The 23675-nt window shown below is 39.0% G+C and overlaps 1 protein-coding gene across 5 annotated transcripts in view; it reads right to left on the reverse strand.

The window, feature by feature from the left end:
* CCDC186 (coiled-coil domain containing 186) overlaps positions 1 to 23332 on the reverse strand; it is a 53770-nt gene extending 30438 nt beyond the window's left edge. The window contains exons 1-4 of one of the 5 annotated variants that reach the window (XM_508047.7): positions 22646 to 23330; positions 21772 to 21896; positions 11223 to 11915; positions 6164 to 6290 (exon numbers count right to left, since the gene is read on the reverse strand). In XM_508047.7, the coding sequence (XP_508047.3) occupies positions 6164 to 6290; positions 11223 to 11854 (759 nt within the window). In that variant the 5' untranslated portion in view covers positions 11855 to 11915; positions 21772 to 21896; positions 22646 to 23330. Of the gene's footprint in view, positions 1 to 6163; positions 6291 to 11222; positions 11916 to 21771; positions 21897 to 22645 lie in introns of all 5 variants that reach the window. The other 4 variants (XM_063782114.1, XM_063782115.1, XM_063782116.1 and 1 more) reach the window with 4 other exon arrangements.
* Positions 23333 to 23675: the final 343 nt, after the last annotated feature.

Below are 23675 nucleotides of genomic sequence, written 5' to 3' on the forward strand. Positions count from 1 at the left end.
GTATCTGGCAACCCCTAGAACATCCACAAAGGAATAACGCAAAGAAATACAGTAGAGTCCCGCCTTATCTGTGGCTTCACTTTCTATGGTTTCAGCAACCTTCAGTCAACCACAGTTCAAAAATATTAAATAAAAACTTCCAGAAATAATTCACAAGTTTTCAATTGCATGCCATTCTGAGTAGTGTGATGAAAACTTGTGTTGTCTCACTATGTCTCACTGAGACTGTGAGTCATCCCTTTGTCCAGCATGTCTGCATTGTACACACTACCTGCCAGTTAGTCGCTTAGTAGCCATCTCAGTTACCAGACTGACTATGGCAGGACGACAGTGCTTGTGTGCAGCAACACTTAGCCCTTAATTAATAAGTGAGTTTACTTATTAGTGGCCCCAGAGTATAAGAATAGTGATGCTGGCAATTCACATGTGCCAAAGAGAGGCTTTAAAGTGCTTATTTTAAGTGAAATGGTGACTTGAAAGAAAAAAATCATATACTGAGGTTGCTAAGATCTACAGTAAGAATGAATCTTCTATCCATGAAACTGTGAAGAAGAAAAAAGAAATTCATGCTAGTTTTGCTGTCACACCTCAAACTTCAAAAGTTATGGCCACACTGCATAAGTACTTTGTTAAGACGGGAAAGGAGCCAGGTAGTGGCTTATGCCTGTAATCCCAGCACTTTGGAAAGCTGAGGAGAGGGAATTGCCTGAGGTCAGGAGTTCAAGACCAGCATGGTCAACACAGCAAGACCCAATCTCTACAAAAAATTTTAAAAATTAGCTGGGCATGGTGGTGCATGCCTATAGTCCCATCTACTCAGGAGGCTGAGGCAGGAAGATTGCTAGAGCCAAGGAGTTTGAGGCTACAGTGAGCTGTGATCCCACCACGGTATGCCAGCCAGAGTGATAAGACCCTGTCTCTGAAAAAAAAAAAAAAAAAAAAAAAAAAGGATGAAAAGGGCATTCACTTGTCAGGGGCAGACATAAACAGAAACATACTCTGATTGATGGCAATCGAGTTCAGTGCTATTGACAATTTCATGCATCTACTTAGGATCTTGGAATAAATTCCCCTCAGATAAGGGGGAACTCTGTACTGTATAGTGAAAATATCATGAAAGAAATTTAAATGTTATATTGGACAACATTCACTTAATGCAAAAGAAGGCAGTGAAGGAGGAATAGGGGAAGAAAAAAGACATGAAACATGGAAAACGAAAGATATGGCAGACATAAATCCCACCATCAATAATATTAAATGAAAGTGGATTTAATAATCATATCAAAAGGCAGAAACTAACAGACTTAATTAAAGAAACAAGATTCAACTATATGTTGTCTATAGAAGGCATTTTAGGTTCAAAATGCAAGTAAACTGAAAAGAGTGGAAAAAAATATATAATGCAAACAGCAATCATAAGGAAGAGTGGCTATATTTACATAAAAAACAGACTAAAATTAAGAATGTTACCAGAGATAAAGAATAGCTCACAAAAATAAAACAGATCAAGCCATCAGAAAGATCTAACAGATAAATGTATATGCATCTAAGAATGTAGCATCAAAATATATGAGGCAAAAACTAACAGAAATAAAAGGGAAAATAAGTCAACAATAGTTGGAGACTTCACTATCCTACTTTCAATAATAAATAGAATTAGGCAGAAAATTAACACAGAAATAGGAGACTTAAACACTACAAAACAATGGAATCTAATACAGCTATACAACACTCCACCCAGGAACAGCAGTGTATACGTTTTCATCTAGTGCACATGGAATATTCCATGACAGAGGATATGCTAAGTTACAAACAAACTTCCATAAATTTAAAAGATTAAAATCATATGAAGCATATTCTCCAACCATAATGGAATGAGACCTCAGTAACAGAAAGAAATATGGGAAATTCACAAATTTGTGAAAATTAAACCACATACTGCTAAAGAAACACAGAAGAAATTGCAAGGGAAATTAGAAAGTACTAGATGACTAATAAAAATGAAAACATAATATACCACAACTCAGGAGACACATCTAAAGGAATGCTTAGAGGAAAATTTATAACTACAAATACCTATATTAAAAAAGAAGAAAGGGGGCCAGGCGGGGTGGCTCAAGCCTGTAATCTCAGCACTTTGGGAGGCAGAGGCAGGAGGCTCACTTGAGGTCAGGAGCTCGAGACCAGCCTGGCCAACATTGTGAAACCCCGTCTCTACCAAAAATACAAAAATTAGCTGGGCATGGTGGTGGGTGCCTGTAATCCCAGCTACTTGGGAGGCTGAGGCAGGAGAATCGCTTGAACTCAGGAGGTGGAAGTTGCAGTAAGCCAAGATCACGCCACTGCACTCCGGTCTGGGTGACAAGAGCGAAATGACGTCTCAAAAAAAAAAAAAAAAAAGAAGACAGGGTATCAAATTAATAACCTAAACTTGCATCTTAAGACACCAGAAAAACAGCAAACTAAACCAAACACAAAGAGGAGGAAGAAAAAAATAAAAACTAGAATGGAAAAACAGAGACAAGGCCAGGTGAAGTGGCTCATGCCTGTAATCTCAGCACTTTGGGAGGCTGAGGCAGGCAGATCGCTTGAGCTCACAAGTTCGAGACCAGCCTGGGAAACATAGTGAAAACCCATCTCCACAAAAAAATACAAAAATTAGCTGGATGTGGTGATGCACGCCTGTAGTAGCAGCTACTCGGGAGGTTGAGGTGGGAGGATCACTTGAGCCTCATAGGTAGAGGTTGCAGTGAACCGAGATCGCAACATCGCACTCCAGCCTGGGTGAAACAGCCAGACCTTGTCTCAAAAAAAAAAAAAAAAAGAAAAAGAAAAACAGAGACAACAAACAAAACCAAAAATTGGTTCTCTGAAAAGATGAAGAAAACTGACAAACCTTTAGCTGGAATGACTGAAGAAAAAAGAAAGATGACTGAAATTACTAGAATCAAAATGAAAGAGGAACATTACTACTGACCTTATAGAAATAAAAATAATTGAATAAATAAATAGTATGAACAATTTAACTTAGAGACAAAATGAACAATTCCTAGAAAGACACAAACTACCAAAACTGTCTCAAGAAGAAATAGAAGATCTGAATAGACCTATAACAAGTAGAGACTGAATTAGAATAATAAAAAAGAACAACAACAACAAAAACCTACCCACAAAGAAAAATTCAGTCCCAGGTGGCTACACAGGTAAAATTCTTTAAAACAATTAAAGAAGAATACCAATTCTTCACAAATTTTTGCTCTTCCCCCAAAAAGTAACACTTCCCAACTCATTCTATTAATTCCTAGGTATACACCCAAGAGAAATGAAAGCATATGTACACATAAAAACTAGCACGTGAATGTTCACAGAGGTATTATTCATAATAGTCAAATGGCAGAAACAACCCATTTTCCCATGTCCATCAACTGATGAAGGGGTAAACAAAATATTAAAACATCATATATCTATATAATGAACTACTATTCAATCATTAAAAACAATGAAGTACTGATACATGCTACAACTTGAATGAAACCTTAAAAACACTATGTTAAATAAAAGAAGCTAGATAAAAAGGGGTACCTATTATATAATTCCATTTATATGAAACGTCCAGAACAGGCAAATATATAGAGACCGAAAGATTACTTGTTCCCTAGGGCAGGGTTGAGGGAGTACTGTTGGAGGCAAATGAGAAGTGACTACTAATGTGTGTTGCATTTCTTTTTGGGGTGATGACATGTTCTAAAATTGTGGTAAAGGTTGCACAAGTAAAAGCCACTGAATTGTACACTTAAAATAAGTGAACTGTGTGGAAAGTTAATTATATCTCAATAAACCTGTTGAAAAAGACCTAAATCTTATAGTACACATATACTAATTTTCCTTATTACAAAATTATCTAGAGCAACACTGAGCAATAGAAGTACAAGCCACATGTGGAATTTAAACTTTCTAGTAGTCACACTTTAAAAAGTAAAAAGAAGCTGGGCGCAGTGGCTCACGCCTGTAATCCCAGCACTTTGAGAGGCCGAGATGGGCAGATCACCTGAGGTCAGGAGTTCAAGACTGGCCTGGCTAACATGGTGAAACCGCGTCTCTACCAAAAATATAAAAACTAGCCAGGCTTGGTGGCGGGCCCCTGTAATCCCAGCTTCTCAGGAGGCTGAGGCAGAAGAATCGCTTGAACCTGGGAGGTAGTGGTTGCTATGAGCCGAGATCGCGCCATTGCACCCCAGCCTGGGCAACAAGAGCGAAACCCCATCTCAAAGATAAAATAAAATAAAATAAAATAAAAAATAAAAATTACAAACAAGTGAGTTTATTAAACCCAATATATCCAAATATTATCATTCCAATATTATCAATCCACATGAAAAAAATGAGCTGTTTTATTTTTATACTAACTCTTCTAAGTTACATGTGTATTTTACACTTACAGCACCTCTCAATTTAGACTAGCTACCTTTGAAGTGCTCAATAGCTATATGCAGCTGGTGGATGCCATATTAGATAGTGCAGATCTAGAAATAAAATAAAGAAGGAAAAGCTTTTCTCTTTAAAAACAACAACAACAACAAAAAAAGCCCACTAATAAGCTCATGAAAGGAAGGGCTCTGGTTCCATTGTACCTGTTCGGTCTGAAGTTTCTGGTCATTGAGTGACCTGACTACCGAAATATGGATTTAGCCTGTTAAGACTCCCTCACACTTTACCATTCTAACTCTGGTTTATATGTGGGGACCCTAGAGCACATAAAAATCAGGATTAAATACATACAATTTTACAAATACAGTCACCTTCCAATCATGCATCAAGTGAAAAATTGTTTTACCAATTGTTTACTGTTATTTTCATTATATAACTTTCTGTGAAAGATGAGACAAAATACTTTTAAGGCTAGAATGCTTCTAATCCTGTTCACAGAAGAAAAAGCACCTCAAAAATAAAGAGCAACTCAGCTTTCCTATTAGTCTGAATACTCACTTTGTTGATTCATGCATCAGAGGAGTTCATTTAAAAACTAGAAAGAGGCCAGGGGCAGTGGTTCATGCCTGTAATCCCAGAACTGGGAGGCCAGGCCAAGGCAAGTGGATCACCTGAGGTCAGGAGTTCAAGACCAGCCTAGCCAACATGGTGAAACCCTGTCTCTAATAAAAATACAAAAATTGGCTGGGTGTGGTTGGTGGCCGCCTATAATCCCAGGTACTCCCGAGGCTGAGGCAGAAGAATCACTTGAACCCAGGAGGCAAAGATTGCAGTGAGCTGAGATTGTGCCACTGAATTTCACCCTGGGTGACAAGAGCAAAACTCTGTCTCAAAGAAAAAATAAAAAATAAATTTAAAAAAAGAAGGAAAAGGACAGGCTAGGAAAGCCAGTAAGCCAGATACAATCTAAAGTATGACAGCCAGCCTTCACAATATAGTTTTTAAAAATACTGAGAATGGAACCATACCAAAATATAAACTTAAAAACATCCTAATGCCAGACATAAACTTTTATATTTCTATTGCTTCCTCCCTGTTGGCAACAACAGTCTAGTTGACTGTCAACTCAAATCGTCTTTTTGCTTATTTTGAACATAACAGAGTATGTTCTACTATATGCAGTACAGGAGTCACATGCATAAGAATAAACTTACATAAAAGGAAATACATCAGGCTATGAGTCCTACTTTGTAAAGGAGAATGGTTTAAATGCCATGCAATTCTCTGCATTTAAAATATGATTTACCTTATAGAACTTCAACCTACATGCAAGTTTTCAGAATTTTTTTTTTTTTTTTTTTTTTTTTTTTTTTTTTTTTTTTTGAGACAAGGTCTCACTCTCTCACCCAGGCTGGAGTACAGTGGCACGATCTCAGCTCACTGCTGCCTCAATCTCCCCGGCTCCAGTGATCCACCCACCTCAGCCTCCTTAGTAGCTGAGATTACAGGCACATGCTCCCATATGCAGCTAATTTTCTATTTTTTTTTTTTTTTGTAGAGACAGGGTTTCACCATGTTGCCCAGGCTGGTCTCAAACTCCTGGGCTCAAGTAATCCGCCCACCTTGGCCTCCCAAAGTGCTACGATTACAGGCATGAGCTGCCACAATCGGCTGCCAGGAATGTATTTATTTTATTAATTGAAGTATAGTCTTCGAAGATTTTTGTCTTTTTTACCTGTTTAATTGTGTTCATATGCTGCTTCTCAGTTTCTGTTCTTTTCTTTAGTTCTTCTCTTAAATTGTCTTTTTCTGAACAAATGTCTATGAAGAGCTCCTGATGCTTCTTATTTTCTTTAATTAACCTAAATATAAAAAGGGCAGTGTATGTAAAACATAATTTAAAATGGAGATAAAATATGTGGAATATAATTTCTTTACAGATCAGGGTACAGATATCTATAATTATTCATTATGTTAATAAATTAACATTCCTAAATAATCATTTTATAGTGAAACATAATACTTTGCAAAAGATTCTCTGGCCCATTAGGCTATTAACTTTTCCCTAGAAATATGAATATTTCAAATCAAAATAGAATCATATGAATGAAAAGCACACCCTTCCAAATTTATACCTTCAGGTATCTCAATTATGCACCAATCCTGTCAGCACTGGCACTCTTCAAATAAGTGGTTCTCAGCCACGGGCAATTTTGCCCTTCCAGGCATTTGTCTGAAGACATTTTTGGTTGTCCTAACAAGGGTAGGGGCTGCTACTGGCATCTAGTGGATGGAGGCCAGGGATGCTGCTAAACATCCTACAATGCACAAGACAACTCCAACAACAAAGAATCTGGCCCCAAATGGCGATACTGCTAAAGTTGAAAAGTCTTGCTTCAGATTTTAAAAATATTTTAATGATATTCTAATAGTTATAATGTACAGTCAATGTAAAACAGCAAAATAAAATCTAAGCAGAAATATCATCTTGAATTCCCCTAGAAAAACAGAAATAAAATCTCAAAAACTGCCTGCAAAGTGCTTAGAAATGTAAGATGCCTAAGAAAGCTAACAGCAAGTACTCTAGGACTAATTAGCAATAGCTGTAACCTAACATTTATTGCACACTTGCTATTGGCTAAATTTAGCTTTTTGAATTTAAAAAAGTGTATTATTTCATTTAGTATTCAAAATAAGTCTATGAAATTATTACCATTACCATCACTTCTGTTTTACGAATTAAAAAAAAAAAAAAAAACTAGTTAGGCATGATGGCTCATGCCAGGAGTCCCAGGAAAAGCACTTGATCCCAGGAGTTCCAGGCTGCAGTGAGCTCCACTGCACTCCTGCCTGGGCAACAGAATAAGACCTTTGTCTCTAAAAATAAAATAAAAATATTAACAGCAAAACAAAACTGAAGCCTAAGACTTGTTCCAGGTCACACAGCTAGTAAGCAGTTGAACTTTCAATTTTGTTTTGGATCCAGGTATAATTCCAAAGCCCCAGGCCTTTCCACCTTCTACTTCGAAGATCACTCATTAACTCAACCAGTACTTACTCAGCATCTATTTTATGTGGGAAATATGTCAGCAAATAGTCCCTGCCCTCGTGGAACTTACATTCTAGGGGATAAAATAAAAATGGACCCTAGATATATAATAAAATGTCAGCTGGTGATTAAATCCTATTAAGAAAAATAAAGGAGAGCGAAAAGCCAGAGAGTGACTTGAGCTGCTATTTTAGATAAGTAGTCTAGATAGGCCTCTCTGAGAAGGTGACAGCTGAGCCTAGGAATCAGTGAGGAAACAATCATACAAATGTTTGGAAAAAAGGCAAATATATGCATGTTTATTCAAGCCTTTTATGACACAGTGGTTTAACTTAGATCATTTATGTGAGGCATACTCAATTGCTACAGAAAACTACTTGAGACACAAGAGTCCTGCCTATAGTTCACAAGTGAACAACAAAGGGAGGGGGAAGTGAAAAGCGGTAAACATTCAATTTGTTACTTATGTGCCAAATGCATATTCTATATACAGACAACTGTTCTTAATTAAGAATTTTGGTCCCAGCACTTTGGGAGGTGGAGGCGGGTGGATCATGAGGTCAAGAGACCGAGACCAGCCTGGCGAACATGGTGAAACCCCGTCTCTACTAAAAATACAAAAATTAGCTGGGTGTGGTAGGGCGTGCCTGTAGTCCCAGCTACTCAGGAGGCTGAGGCAGGAAAATCGCTTGAACCTGGGAAGCGGAGGTGGCAGTGAGCCGAGATCCGCCACTGCACTCTAGCTCGGTGACAGAGCGAGACTCCGTCTCAAAAAAAAAAAAAAGAATTTTGGGCTAGGCACAGTGGTGCATGCCTGTAATCCTGGCACTTTGGGAGGCCAGTGTGGGTGGATAGCCTGAGTTCTGGAGTTCCAGACTAGCCTGGGCAACATCGTGAAACCCCATCTCTAAAACAAAAAAACCACAAAAGTATTAGCTGAGCCTAGTGGTGCGCACCTGTTGTCCAAGCTACTTGGGATGCTGAGGTGGGAGGACAACTTGAGTACAGGAGGTTGATGCTGCAGTGAGCTGAGATCACGCCCACTACACTCCAGCTTGGACAAGAGAGCAAGACCCTATCTCAAAAAAATAAAATAAAGAATTTTTGGGCCAGGCGCAGTGGCTCACGCCTGTAATCCCAGAACTTTGGGAGGCTGAGGCAGGTAGATCACTTGAGGTCAGGAGTTCAAGACCAGCCTGGCCAACATGGCGAAACCCTGTCTCTACTAAAAATACAAAAATTAGCCAGGTGTAGTGGTAGGCACCTGTAGTCCCAGCTACTTGGGAGCCTGAAGTAGGAGAATTGCTTGAATCCAGGAGGCAGAGGTTGCAGTGAGCTGAGGTTGCGCCACTGCACTCCAGCCTGTGTGACACAGCACAACTACACCTCAAAAAAAAAAAAAATTTGGTTGGAACCTTAGACAGTAATATTGATGTGTTCAAAAATCAAAGAACAGAAATAAAGAGAAGAATGGTGCTTGCCAGGGCACAGGAGGTGAGGGAAAAGGGGAGATATTGGCCAAAGCCTACAGACTTTTCAGTTATAAAATGAGTAAGTTCTGGGGATCTAATATACTCCATGGTGATAACAGTTAATAATATCATATTGTACACTTGAAATTTGTTTAGACAGTAGATCTTAAATGTTCTCACCACACACACACAAAGGTAACTGTGATGTGACCGATGTGGTAACTAACTTGACTGTGGTAATCATTTCACAATGTATATCAAATCATCACATTGTACTCTTTAAATATATACAATTTTATCAGTTATATTTCAATAAAGCTGGGGAAAAAATGAGGGAATGTATAAACAAAGATTTGGAAATAGATGCATTCATTAAAATTTCAAAGAAAGTAAAAGGAAGTTTTCTTCATAGAAAATTAGATGAAGAAAAAAGTTAAGAAAAAAATCTAGTTGTTTTAGAGTTAACCTGACTCACAAAGTATTTTATTTGGAATTAAAAACATCATGTGTATAACCAAAGATTAACCTTGATTTAAAATAACATCTGACATTTGTGTAATGTCCTAATGTCCACAAACAGTTCCATCAGGTAAGTATTGTCACTCTAAGGTGAAAAATCTTTCACTCAAAGAGGTTGACTTGGCCAAGACAACAGAGCTGGCAAATGCCAATGGGTATCTTCCAAATACCAGACATCAGAATTATGATTATTCTACTCACCCGTTCTGTCACTGTTCTGACAGGATGAAGCAAAAAAGAGAAACCAATTTTCTACTCTATTCCTAATATTTTTAGGTAAATTTAACAACTTGTAACTGGTTCATTTCTAATAACCGTATTTGAAAAAGCTCTAAAGCTCCACTAACAAAGCTCAGATTTTAACTTTGCATTTGTTAGCATGTGGCCTTGAACAAGTTACTTTTTCTCTCTCTGTGCTTCAGGTAACTCATCTGTACAATGGGGATAACAGCATATGTCACAGAGAGTTCTTGTGAAGAATCCATGAACTAATATATGTAATATACCAGGCACCTAATTATCAGCATATACATGTTTACTGCTATTATTATTAAATGTATAACATCTTATAATTTATAAGGGAGGTATGAAAATGGTAAGAGTCTAGATCTGAGTAAAGTGGGAAGAGGCATCAGAGATAATCTCAAGAGGAAGGTCTAAAAGAATAGGTACAGGCTACAGGAAAATGAGAAAGTTACCCTATAAAATGCAAGAATAGCAGCAGCACTGATGGTTCAAGTACAAAAGCATACAGTTTATTCACATAGTATTACAGTAAGGATATGAATAGCAATAGCAGGCATTTGTTTGGGGGTAATATTAAGAAGGGCCTTGGAGTCTTGAAGAGATACTTGCAAACCCAAGTTCACAGTAGCATTATTAACAACAGCCAAAAAGCAGAAGGAACCCAGATGTCCATTAATGGATGAATAAACAAAATGTGGTATATACATACAATGCAATATTATTGAGCCTTAAAAAGAAATGAAATTCTGACATGTTACAACACGGATAAATGAGGACATTAGGCTAAATGAAATAAGCCAGTCATGAAATGAAAAGTATATGATTTCACCTACATGAGGTATCATGAGTAGTCAAACTCAGCAACAGAAAGTAGAATGGTGGTTGCCAGGGACTGAGGGCAAGTGGAAATAGTGTTGTTTAACGAATACAGTGTTTCAGATTTGCAAAGTGAAAAAGTTCTGCAGATTGGTTGTCCAACAGTGTGAATATATAATAACACTACTGAAACGTACACATAAAAATGGTTAAGATGGTAAATTTTAAACTATCATGAAAATAGAACTTCACATATCCAAAACTATATTATTATTTACTGAACGATAATCAATTATTCTGTTCTCTAAATTTTAATGTTTTAAACCAATGAATTTAGAATGCAGATTTTAAGAAAAAGTTTTGGAATTTTATGACGTTATTTCCTTTTGAGTTTCTCTTAGTTTTGACAATATACTTCTACATTCTTTCAAAAGTGAAAAATTTGAGTTGTCTATAAAAATTTCTAGCACGTTAATACATTTACACTATTTAACATATTGAACTTAGATATCTGAAAAACTCGACATTTGCTCACACATTCGGCAACTATATATTTATTGTTCAACTACTATGTGCATGATTCTAATGTGCAAGTAAAAATGAACAAAATGGTATTTTCCTTTAAAGAATTTTATCTCGAATCCCTGTGCCTGTGAGGGAAAAAAAATAACCTAAAGGTATAAAAAACTTACTTTTTTATGATATGTTCCTGCTGCAAATATTTATCTTGCACACACTTTTCAAACAGAACTAATGCATGTTCTCCCTTATTCATTCCATTTGGTACTCGATGTTCTGCAAACTCCGTAGATAAGAGCTCAGATTCTATTTCTTCCAACAAATCCTCTGATGCTGAAACGCTCTTTATTTTTGAAATAAATTTCTTGGTGCAGTCTGTATCATAGGGGCTTTCTGAATAAGTCTTTTCATTAGCTGATTCTGGAAATGTAGATGACCTTAATTCCACCAATATTTGTGTTACTTTCTGTTCTGTTTCATTTGTTTTTGAAATTTGTTTAGCAAAATTTCCACTAGGAAAATTAGCTATTTGTTCAGAATTTTCTGAGCCTATGTCTGTTTTGGCACAAGAATCCTCACCTCCACCATGATCTGGAATATAATTTTCCTGGGCTTCAATTCGATTATTATGCTCATTAGGTTGACATGAAGTTTTATCAGTGTTTAATGACAATAGTTTGGACTCATTTTCTAATTTGCTGCTTTCATTGCCAGAAAACAAGTTGCATGAGTCTTCCTTTAATTCAGGTGTTTTCCCAACATTTTTATCAGAGGAAGTAGAGGCTATGTGGTCTGTCTCTGACATGCTGACTGGCACCAATTCACTTTGTAATTCTTCAAATCTGCTCCTGATCTTCGTTTTACATCTAAGAAATTGAAACATCAAAATTAAAAACCACTTTAAACCAAAACCCCAAACTTGCACACACTCTGTGATGTGGAATAACTAACACCACAAATTTTATCACTAACAATTCCTTTAAAAGCCTGTCCTTGAGAAAAAAGAAAAAGGACTAGGACAGCTAACCCAAGCTGGCTAGCTACAAGCAGTAGGGCCACTGCAAAGTCTGTCTTTCCTCCTTCATTTCAGTCAAACAACTTCATTAATTAATTTCAGTTGTAGTCTGGCATTCTCCAATCATCCCCATAAGATGTTAGGTAAGGAGTAACGCTAGCAACTAGACGAGTGCCAAAGAATGCTTAGAATTCCTTCAGCTCTGTAAAGAAAAAAAGACTACCTCATAAATCTGTAAGAAAATACTGGAGAAATAATACACCAATAAAAGCACTAGAAATCACAAACCAAGATAACAAAACAACGCACATTAAAGAAGATAAAAATTTACTAAGAAGGAAACCTAAATAACAAGACACAACTATCTATAGCCCAGAGATCTAGATTTGAGCCATAATGAAGTCAGGGTGTAAAGAATCCCTGGTAGAAATTAGTTTTTCATCCAGGCAGGAATCCAGGAAGTACCATGGTGATTTTCAAACATTCTCATCAGGAAAAAAACAATGTCCAGTACAAATAAAATGGAGCCCATATGCACTGCCTAGGTCAATAAAAGCAACTTTATTAATTTGACCAAGTTAGAATATGTGTATGTGTGTGTGTGTGTGTGTGTGTGTGTGTATATATATATATATATATATATTTTTTTTTTTTTTGGGATAGAGTCTCACTGTTGTTGCCCGGGCTGGAGTGCAATGGTGAGATCTCGGCTCACTACTACCTCTGCCTCCCAGGTTCCAGCAATTCTCCTGCCTCAGCCTCCCGAGTAGCTGAGATTACAGGTGCCCATCACTACACCTGGCTAATTTTTTGTATTTTTAGGAAGAGATAGGGTTTCACCAGGTTGGCCAGGCTGGTCTCAAATTCCTGATCTCAGGTGATCCACCTGCCTTGGCCTCCCAAAGTGCTGGGATTACAGGGGTGAGCCACCGCACCCGGCATAGGATAGATTTTTATATTGTTTATGGAGGTTACTATTCTAGCCATTTTATGACAATTAGTCATCTTCAAATATTATCCCACAACACATAATTATAAAATATTTCCACAATCTTGATAAAAAAAATTGTTGACTTCTTTTGTCAGGTATCAACAAAGCATGTACAAGATAATGAGTTACTGAAACCATGTGAGGTTAGATTAAAAAGAGGACAGATCATAGTTTTGACAGAAATAACAAAGCAATAATTCCAGATAAGAGATATACTAATGGAAAATAGCTCTAATTTATACATGAGATATAAACTAATGGAAAACTAATGGAGAGATATACTAAATTTTTAAATAACAAAACATGCATGGTTACATCAGGCTGGGATAAAGGTGGTTATCAGAGGATGATGAAAAGAGAGAGAGAAGACTGGTCAGGTAGATTCCATAGAAGGCTAAGCAGGAGTGAATTTTGTTAAGAACAAATCATAGTAAATCACAGTGACTTGTAGACTTAATTATAGTGCAGAGTTTCTAGCACATAGTGGGTTCTCAAATATTTGTTTAATTAAAGCCTGTAAGCACAGAAATGGTAACACTAGTATTTGAGAAACATTATTCTAGGAATGTCGAAAATGGGAGGAGTAAGTGTAAGAAAGGAAAAGCAGACCAGCTTGTTTGCTAAATATGCTAATGAGGACTGCCCTCTGGGGCATCAACTAAGACAGCCATTGGCCTAAATACTCTACCTCTCTGTATAAATATGTTTCCAAACAACCAAATTATCATTATTTTGCTGCAGATATTTTATAACCAAGCCAAAGCACACACTAGTATTAAAGGCTTGGTTTAGACAATACAAATAAATGGAGTAAATAAAAGACCTCGTAAGTACTCTATATTCCAAAATCTAGGACAAAATAAAATAATTCTCAAACAGAGGCACTGCCACCTACATTACCTCACCCAAAGTAACTCACTTTAAGATATAACTTGTGGGCTGGGCGTGGTGGCTCACGCCTGTAATCCCAGCACTTTGGGAGGCCAAGGAGGGCAGATCACAAGGTCAGGAGTTCAAGACCAACCTGGCCAAGACGACGAAACCCTGTCTCTACTAAAAATACAAAATTAGCTGGGCGTGGTGGCAGCCGCCTGAAATCCCAGCTACTCGGGGAGCGGAGGCAGAGAACTGCTTGAACCCGGAAGGCAGAGGTTGCAGTGAGCCAAGATTGCACCACTGCACTCCAGCCTGGGCGACGGAGCGAGACTCTGTCTCAAAAAAAAATTAGCCGGGCATTATGGTGGGTGCCTGTAATCCCAGCTACTCGGGAGGCTGAGACAGGAGAATCGCTTGAACCCAGGAGGCGGAGGTTGTAGTGGGCCGAGATCGTGCCATTGCACTCCAGCCTGGGCAACAGAGCGAGACACTTCGTCTCAAAAAAAAAAAAAAAAAAAAGTAAGGAGAGGGAGCACATCTTTGAGTCAAATTATACCTCTTCATGCCAAGCAGCTGGGAACAGCTTCAACTTTTCTTCAGAGAAAACAATGAGTTTGTGACTTCATTTTTTTTTTTTAATGGCTAGAACCTGTCTTAATTTCTGGAATAAGTTTTTTGTAGTAACCAAGAGTGGCGGCAAAGTTACATCGGACCAAGGGATTCTTAAAGGACTGCACTTCAGAGGAAAGTACAGAGGTTAGGAGTGTTTTACACTGTATGACTGGAGACCCAGTAAGGAAAAAATAAAACCATTTCACGTTTATACCCCAGATTTAAGATTCCTCAGTAAACCAGTTGTACTACTTTTCCATTCTTATCTCTCAACACATTCCTGAAATCCCGGCACTTCATTATACTTTACTAGCCCAACAAGTCTAACTCAAAGATTCCCCCAACTTGCGTATTAACATTTCAATGGCTTTGTTCTCAACTAGAATGTTCTTCCCTTAGGTCTATCTAAAGTCTATGTTTAAAGGACCAATTCTAATGTCACATCTTCCTCCAAATTTTCTCTCATCACAAGTACAAAAATAGTCTCTCAGGGTAAATTTAAAAACACTGCATTTACACTCATCAAGCACATAGAGCCTTTCTTGTGACCTTTTTGAAGAGGCAGCATTTAGCCTTTTAAATGATCTTTGTACTTGCACGAAGATGGAACCTCCCTCTGAACTGAATCAAACTCTTAAGTCTGATGCAATATGACAGTAATAATAAATCTAACAAACATATTCTCTACTACATTTATACGCATTTTTGCAAATGCTCTTCAGTGGCTATACAAATGAAGATGGGGTCAACTGGGTTTACACAGTGATCTAGGGAGCAAACAGCATTCAGTGGATGGAAAACAGGTTGTAAGATGACAATGTGGAAGACAGTATAGAACAACAAAAACGTGTCATCCTGCTGGATATTCATCTAGATTTAAAAAGCTGTCTATTTGGTTACCTAAGCTTAGAATGTTTTACATATCCTCCTCCTGTAAATTAAGGAAGACTCAGATTAACCTCAAAAGGCAAGTACTTTCTGTAACTTCTGTCAGCAATATGCTCATGACTTTAAGAAAAATCATGTAAATTGGCATGTGATAACTACTTAGCTTGCAAGCTGTTTTTTTTTTTTTTTTTTAAAGATAGAGTCTTGCTCTGTTGCCAAGCTGGAGTGCAATGGCGCGATCTCGGCTCACTGCAACCTCCGACTCCCTGGTTCAAGCTATTCTCCTGCCTCAGCCTCCCAAGTAGCTGGGATTACAGGCACGAGCCACCATGCCCAGCTAATTTTTGTATTTTCAGTGTAGACGGGGTTTCACCATGTTGGCCAGGATGGTCTCAATCTCTGGACCTCGTGATCCACCCACCTCGGCCTCCCAAACAGCTTGCACACCTTCTGATGATGTTCAAATGAATACTGTTTGGCAGCCAAAGGAAAAGGAGGGGATTAACAATGGTCTATGTGTATATACCTAACAAAGCCATCACCATAAATAGCTGCACAAGAGTGGTAGCAGATGGGGAGAAAAAGCAATGAACTTGATTATGTCCACAATTAACCAGAAGAAAAACAGTAAGCTGAGTCCTCATGTAGGCCTCCAGTTGACAATACTGATACAGGCCAATTTGGTTGCTGTCCAAGCTTTTTTGGGGGAGAGAGGTATGGGGTAAAAGGGGAGCCGTCATCGAGGCTACTAAAGATAGAATGGCAAGTAGTAGACGAAAGGGGAAGGATGTAAAACAAGACATTAGTTGGCAAGATTATTTTAATTTAAGAAGTGCTGATACACTGGGGGTGCAGCGTGTAATCCCAACACTTTGGAAGGCTGATGTGGAAGGATTGATTGCGCCCAGGAGTTTGAGACCAGCCTGGGCAACATAACAAGACCTAATCTCCGTAAAAAAAAAAAAAAAAAAAAAAAAAAAAAAAATTGTTAAAGTTAGCTGGGCATGGTGGCATGCACCTGTAGTCCCAGCTACTCAGAAAGCTGAGGTGGGAGGATCACTTGAGTCCAGGAGTTCAAAGCTGCAATGAGCTATGATGGCACCACTGTACTCCAGCCTGAGCAAGAGTGAGACTCGGTCTCTAAGAAAAAGAAATGCTTGTACAAAGCAAATTTACACTCATATATATATATATAGTAATTACAATTATAGATTATAATACCTTTTAGCAACTCTTACTCATTAGGAGAAATACTATATTTAATACAGTACAGTCACAAAATTCCTTTTAACTCAAATACTTTTTCTCCCTTAGAATTGTTTCTGTTTCTGACACAGTACTACAGGACCAATTCACACTTTGAAATCATTTCAGTGGGTGAGAACTGGTTTCGCTCTTACTGGAGCTCATCAGCTGTAGGCAACTGGTCAAGAAACAATTTTTTACTTGCCTTAAAGTCAACCATTACCCACTCTGGAACTTATTTTTTAATGAAAGAACTCACATTTCTACAAAATTATTTCCATACAAGAGCCACGTAAATGAAAACACTGTCTTCTGGATCCATTTCCTGTTTTTCTAATTAGCAGTATAAACAACAAAAAATTTAGGTTTGATAAACTGCAAATATTGCCCCTATATATAACATCACTATTGTAAAATCTAAGATTGGTTCGAGGTATTTTTCAGACCCTGCATTTTGATGGACCAGCTGATGCCCGCCACCTGGACCACTAAACTGGCTCAACTGGTCTTGTGACTTGGCACAAGAAGACAGCCTCAACCCCTTATGAGTCATCCCCGACCCAACCAATCAGCATTCCCCATTCCCTAGCCCCCAGCCCACCAAATTATCCTTAAAAAACCCTAGTCTCCTAATTTTCAGGGAGATTGGTTTGAGTAATTAACTTCTTACTACTACTTGGCTGGCTCTGCATTTCTTAAAACTTTCTCTATTGCAATACTGCTATCTCAGTAAACTGCCTCTATCTGTGCAGCAGGCAAGAACCTGTCAGGCGATTACAAACTCACAGATATTCAGTAACAGGTTATCAAACAAACTAGTCTCATGCAAAGGTACTAAGAAATACATTTCCAAACTAGATGTTCATTTTTACCAAATACATATTGAGCATCTATTAATATGTGCAGGCACTATTCTAGGTGTTGGGAACATGGCAGTGAATAAAACAGAAATCCTCATTTTATTCTTCGTGTTTTACTGCCAATAAACACTACAGTATTATGAATTCTACAGTATTTAATGTTACAGTATTTTAACTTTAAGGTTTGCCAGGGCTCCATCAGAAGCTAAGTAAGAAATGCATAAGTGTTTTAAGTCTATTAAGAGAAATTTGGCTTCATTCACAGACTATAAATTTTTAAATTATAAACTGTAGTACCATTCTTTTTTTTTTTTTTTTTTTTTTTTTTTCTTAAAAATGGAGTCTCACTCTGTCACCCAGGCTGGAATGCAGTGGTGCCATCTTAGCTCACTGCAACCTCTGCCTCCTGGGTTCCAGCGATTCTCCCGCTCAGCCTCCCAAGTAGCTGGGATTACAGGGGTGTGCCATCACACCCAGCTAATTTTTGTATTTTTAGTAAAGATGGGGTTTCACCATGTTGGCCAGGCTCTCTTGAACTCCTGACCTCAAGCGATCCACCAGCCTCAGCCTCCCAAAGTGCTGGGATTACAGGCATAAGCCCCTGCGCCCAGCCCATACCATTCTTAAATAATACCAGTTGTACACTTCTCAAGTAATATCCATTAAGCAAACTGAACTTGAGACCACTCCTGTTCTTCAATATAATGGTTTATTGCCCTTTGTAGGAAAAGTACCTACATCAAAAGAGTTTTTATTCTCCAAAAACACCTTGAAAGCAGCATAAACAAAAGAATAACATCTTTCTGACTAGTTCTATCAAGATTTTGATATTGCAATTAATGTCAGAAGTAAAATCAAATCAAAAACGCATCCACACAGTTCAATGTAACCTGCTCACAACCCCCAAATAACTGACTTTTGATAAATAATTAACTTTAAAAGATACTTTCTGGATAAAGCTAGCTACCTACTTATTTATTTATGTGTAGAAACAGGGTCTCATTCTGTCATTCAGGCTGGAATGCAGTGGCTCAATCATAGGTCACTGCAGCTTCAAACTTCTGGGCTCAAGCAATCATCCCACTTAAGCCTCCCAAGTAGATAAGACTACAGGTGCATGCCACCATACCCAGATAACATTTTTAACTTAGCTTTTTAAAAACAGAATAATAGGATGGAAAAGAACTTGTGTACGAAACATGAAAATGTTGTTTCACGTGATGAAAATATCTGACACTTAAGTTTCATACAAGGTGAATTTATGCAGATCAAATTCTGCTTTTAAAAGATAAAAACCGAGAGGGCTATTTCAAAAAAAAACTGTAAATAAGTTCTACAAAAAGAAATAATTTTTAAAGTAGTCACATCCTATTAAGCTTTTGGGTAAAAGCTAACTTTTTATTATTAGAAACAGGGTCTTTTTCTGTCACCCAGGTTGGAGTGCAGTCAGAGGTCACTTGCAGCCTCAAATTCCTGGGCTCAACTGATCCTCCCACCTCAGCCTCCTAAGAAGCTGGGACTACAGGTACATGCCGCCAAACCCAGCTAATTTTTAAAAATGTTTTGTAGAGATGGAGTCTTGCTATGTTGCCCAGGGTGATCTCAAACTACTGGCGTCAAGCAATCTTCTCACCTCAACCCCCCAAAAGTGCTGTGATTACAGATGTGAGCCACCATGGTTGGCACAAATTTAAGTGTAATATACTGAGTTTAAGTGAAACAGCATTAGAATAAAAAAGTTTCCTTTAGTTCACCAGTTTGAAAAGTTTGTTTTATGAGACCAAGGTTATTTATCCCTGTGGGGGTATGTTTAGCTTTACAATCCAGACTCAGGGCAAGAACTTTATGATATGTGCATTATATCACACACACACACACACACACACACACACACACACACACACACACACAGATGTTTAAAAAAAAAGACTTGAGCAATAGATGCGGCAAGACCCCCCACCCTCCACCAACTCCCAAATAGTACCAAATCCTGTGATAGGATAACAGGACAAAGAGAAATTATGGTCCATCAAAATTCCATGAAAAAGAGGGTCAGTGGCCACATCATAGTTCACCTTATCAAGTTACACCATATATGTCATATCAGCTCGGTAATTTTACATGTCTCCTATAAATACTTTAAAATACTAAAGCAGAAAGTTATCAGAAATAACTTTCTACTAATACAGAAATCTAATTTGAAGATTGCACTTGCACTTTAATGAGTCTAAGAAAACATGAAAAGTATTATCAGCTAATTTTCCTCCAAATCTGAAAACGAATAAAGTAGGTAAAAAAAAATCTGACCTATAGTTCCTTTTTCAAAAAGGAAGGCTCTCAGGCCTTCCTTTACAGGTGGCTCACACCTGTAATCCCAGTACTTTGGGAGGCCGAGATGGGAGGATCAAATGAGGCCAGGAATTAAGAGACCAGCCTGGGAAACATAGCAACACCTGGTCTATAAAAAAATATATATATAATTTTTAATTAAAAAGACTAGCATGGTGGCCTGTGCCTGTTGTCCTAGCTACTCAGGAGGCTAAGGCAGGGGGATTGCTTGAGACCAGGAGTTCAAGGCTACAGTGAATTATGATCATACCACTATACTCCAGCCTGGGTGACAGATTGAGATCTTGTCTCAAAAAACTAAACAAAATGAAGCCCAGTATCTTTAAAAAAAATTTTTTTCAAGTTACAAGCCTGCATTACATTAAAAAGTTTGGGTTAATGTTTAAATTTTGAAGACACCTTTGGCCAGAGTTGGTTAATTTGGTATGCTCTACTTTATTAAAAACATGAACTGATAGTCTACTGTGGGATTATGTAGTAAGTGCGGTAGACACTACATAGTCTACATAATCCTACAATTATCAGTTCAAGTGTCTTAATGATAGACAAATGTTAATAAGAAATACACTCACAATCCAATCAAAACTATGCTGGTGCTGATTTCCACTTTGTGTCTACTGTCCCTTCATCTCAGTATTTTTCCTTTTTCTTACTTTTTAGCCCAAATACATTTTTTAAATCTCAGTAGCTAAGAAAGTTCAAAGCAGTTTGAAACAATAGATTAAATTATCTATGATCTCACTGCTGCCCCTAAAATGAATACTAAGTATAACATTTGCAATACTGTAAACTCAGTGATATGTTTATGAGAAACTGAAAAACCAGCTTTAGTTATTTTAAGGTAGAGATAAAAGAAAAACCTAAGTTTTACTAAAAGAAAAAAAAATTCAGGGTAAGGATTCTTACTTTAACACGAAACTGTTGCATGAATTTGAGAAACTAGTGCAGATTACTAGTCCTTCTTCAAAGGGAAAGATTATTTTCTAAATCTCCAAATAAAGCTGCTTTGTGCTTCAACCTACTGTCTCTTCCTGGAGTCAGTATACTGCAATGCTTTTATCTTCACTCTGTGATGTCAGCATAAAGCTGCAAATAGATGTTTCTAAACTGAACATACTAAGCAATCATCATCAGCTATGCTGTCACTGCACAGCATTAAAGGACAACTCTTTAGTTATGGGTGAAAGAACTAAAAGGTTAGAGTGGTCACTGTGATACACACCAGCCAACCCTTTCCGTTAGCAATAAATAGGACTCAAAAGCCAATGACACACTATGGAATCTCCACTGTTTAAAGAAACCTTAAGTTTATATGCAGTTATTCTGAATTTAATAGGGCCTTTAAAAAACAAACACAATCCATGCATTTCCAGGGAGAATCTTCAGTAATCATACGTTTGCCTATTATGCTGTAAAAAGTTTTAATTCTTAATACTGCAAGATTCGTGATCTAATATCTTCACTGCATTAAAAATAACATGAAAAGACCAGAAATAAAAGAGAAAAATGAACCTGGCCAATCATTACTGTTTTTTTATTTGTGTAATGTTGGATAAAGAATTGAAGTTACACAGGGAACAGTGTACATTACACACAGAGATAGTTCAGTTTCACTATCAATCTCTCTTGAACCTGAATCCTTCCCACGAGATGAACACTCGGTAAATATTAAAGTGTACTTGATAGTTGGGAAAGCCACACCCACTACTAGCATACCTAAATAGATAATAGCAGATTAATTTCTTCTGAATGACTACCAGCACACCTCTTGAAACCCTGATTTACTGCACACCTCAGAAGACAACACCCGGCCTATCGTTTTGGAAGAAACAAAAAGCTGGGCATCAAAGGAACATGACACACATGCAGAGAAAACGGCCAAGTACCTGGGACTGTACTGCGTATTTTTACTATATTCTCTCTTCTGATTCCCACAGGTAACAAGATTATCAAGTGAAAGAAGTAGGATTCTAATCCAGATGTTCTGACTCGAAATCCAGGACTTTTTCCTCTAAACAAAATCAAGATGGGAATATTAGCTGAAGTTGTTAAACTGTTAACAGCTAAGCAATAATCACACCTGCACTGTTTCCCAAGATTGCTACTTAGGGACACGTGGAAGGGTTTTTGTTTTGTTTTTGCCATTTTTCATTACTGATGGAGACATAAATCTGAAACCCCTTCCTTACCAACCAAGGTTTATGAAATGCCTTGACGTCCTTGAAAGACAACATAAAGAACAGTATCCACCACTCCAAAGAATCGTTTCTAAGGAACTTAGAATCACAGTAATGGAAGTGTTTGGAAGAGGGTAACAAGTCTTCACAACAGTAAATATAAAACACCCACATATAGTCAACTTAAGACGAAAAACGAAATAGGCGATTGAGTCTAGGAAAGATTCTCGAGCAGGTAGGGCTTGGCTGCAGTTCACTCGCAGCCCAGGCAATGGGCTCGAATTCAGACGCTCTCGAGGCACAGCCCCCATGACCCCCGCTGACCCCTCTTTGCCACCTCCAAGGCCCCGGAACCGAAGGAGGAAGGCAGGGAGAGCAAAGGGCTTGAAACCCGTTCCCCAGCCCTCCCCTTCCTCCGCGCCCTCAAAGGAGCCAGGCGGGGAGCCCGCTCGACCTCGACCTCCACCTCGCACTCGCCCTCGCCCCCGCCCCGGAACGTGCAGGAAGGAGCGGAAGGTTGGCAGCCCCACCGCACCGCCACCGCGACTCCCCGGTGTGCCCCGAGTACCCCTCAGACACTTACCCCACTTATCCAAGCCTCAGGCCACGCCCTAACAAGGCTGCTGGAGCTCTGGCTCAGGGGCCAACTTTTCCATAGCGGGGTCCAACCAGCCAAGAGTGGGAGGAAAAGACCGCGGTGAGAAACACAGCCGACGCCTCACTCAGCGGCCGCTTCCCCAAACCCCTGCGGAGCTGACACATCAACAAAGATGGCGGCGACACTGAAGCCGGCCCGGTTACCGTTGAGGGGGCGGGGGCTCCCTGGAGGAACCAATCAGCGCAGCGCGGGCGGGGTGACGCAGCACACCTTGAAGTCCTGGGTAACCTGTCTGCAGTGGGCTGGGCTGGCGGAGCTCACCTCCCACCTCTCGGCCCAGGAGGCCTCACCTTGCGGCCCGAGAGGCCCCGCCCCGCACCCCGCCTGGCTGGGCACCCACGCCTCCGCGACCTGGAGAGCCGGGTCTCCTGCCCTTTGGTCGGGTTCTTCCTTTTAAGCTCCTCCGGACCCACGCAGCCTGTTTCTTTCTGCAGGACGCTCTTGTTGGCTATTACTCCTCCTCACCCTTTGGCCTGCATGAGTCAGGGACATAAAGCAATAAAAGAGAATTTGAAATTGTGGCTTCCCGGCTCTCATGCGGAAACCTTGCACCTTACGTGGGCGGAGTCGGCTGGAGCAGGCTACGATGGGGGAGACCTCTGGGGGTTCCATAACAGCGCGTTCGTGTCTTCAGCGTGGCGCTGCTGCCATTGTTTAATAATAAACTGTCGGTGCCTTCGTCTCTGGCTTCAAGCTGAGCGCATTGATGGTTGGAAGTGTCCTCTCCCGGCTGAGTAACCTGGCACGCAGCATGGCAACAAAAAGTGTATTGGGTACAGTTGCCTCGCCCGGCCCAGAGAAGGAAGGTCAGCAGTTCAGTCTCTGGAGGTTTCGCAAACCTCCTCAGTCCGGGGAAACGATGTTCTTTGGTTTAGGTCTTACAAATATCTCATGAATGAAAATAGCTGATGCAGACGATTCTGCAATGTAAGAATTTGTAAAGCAAAACTTACTA

Source organism: Pan troglodytes, chromosome 8, assembly GCF_028858775.2.
Source record: "Pan troglodytes isolate AG18354 chromosome 8, NHGRI_mPanTro3-v2.0_pri, whole genome shotgun sequence".
In the NCBI taxonomy this organism is placed as follows: domain Eukaryota; kingdom Metazoa; phylum Chordata; class Mammalia; order Primates; family Hominidae; genus Pan; species Pan troglodytes.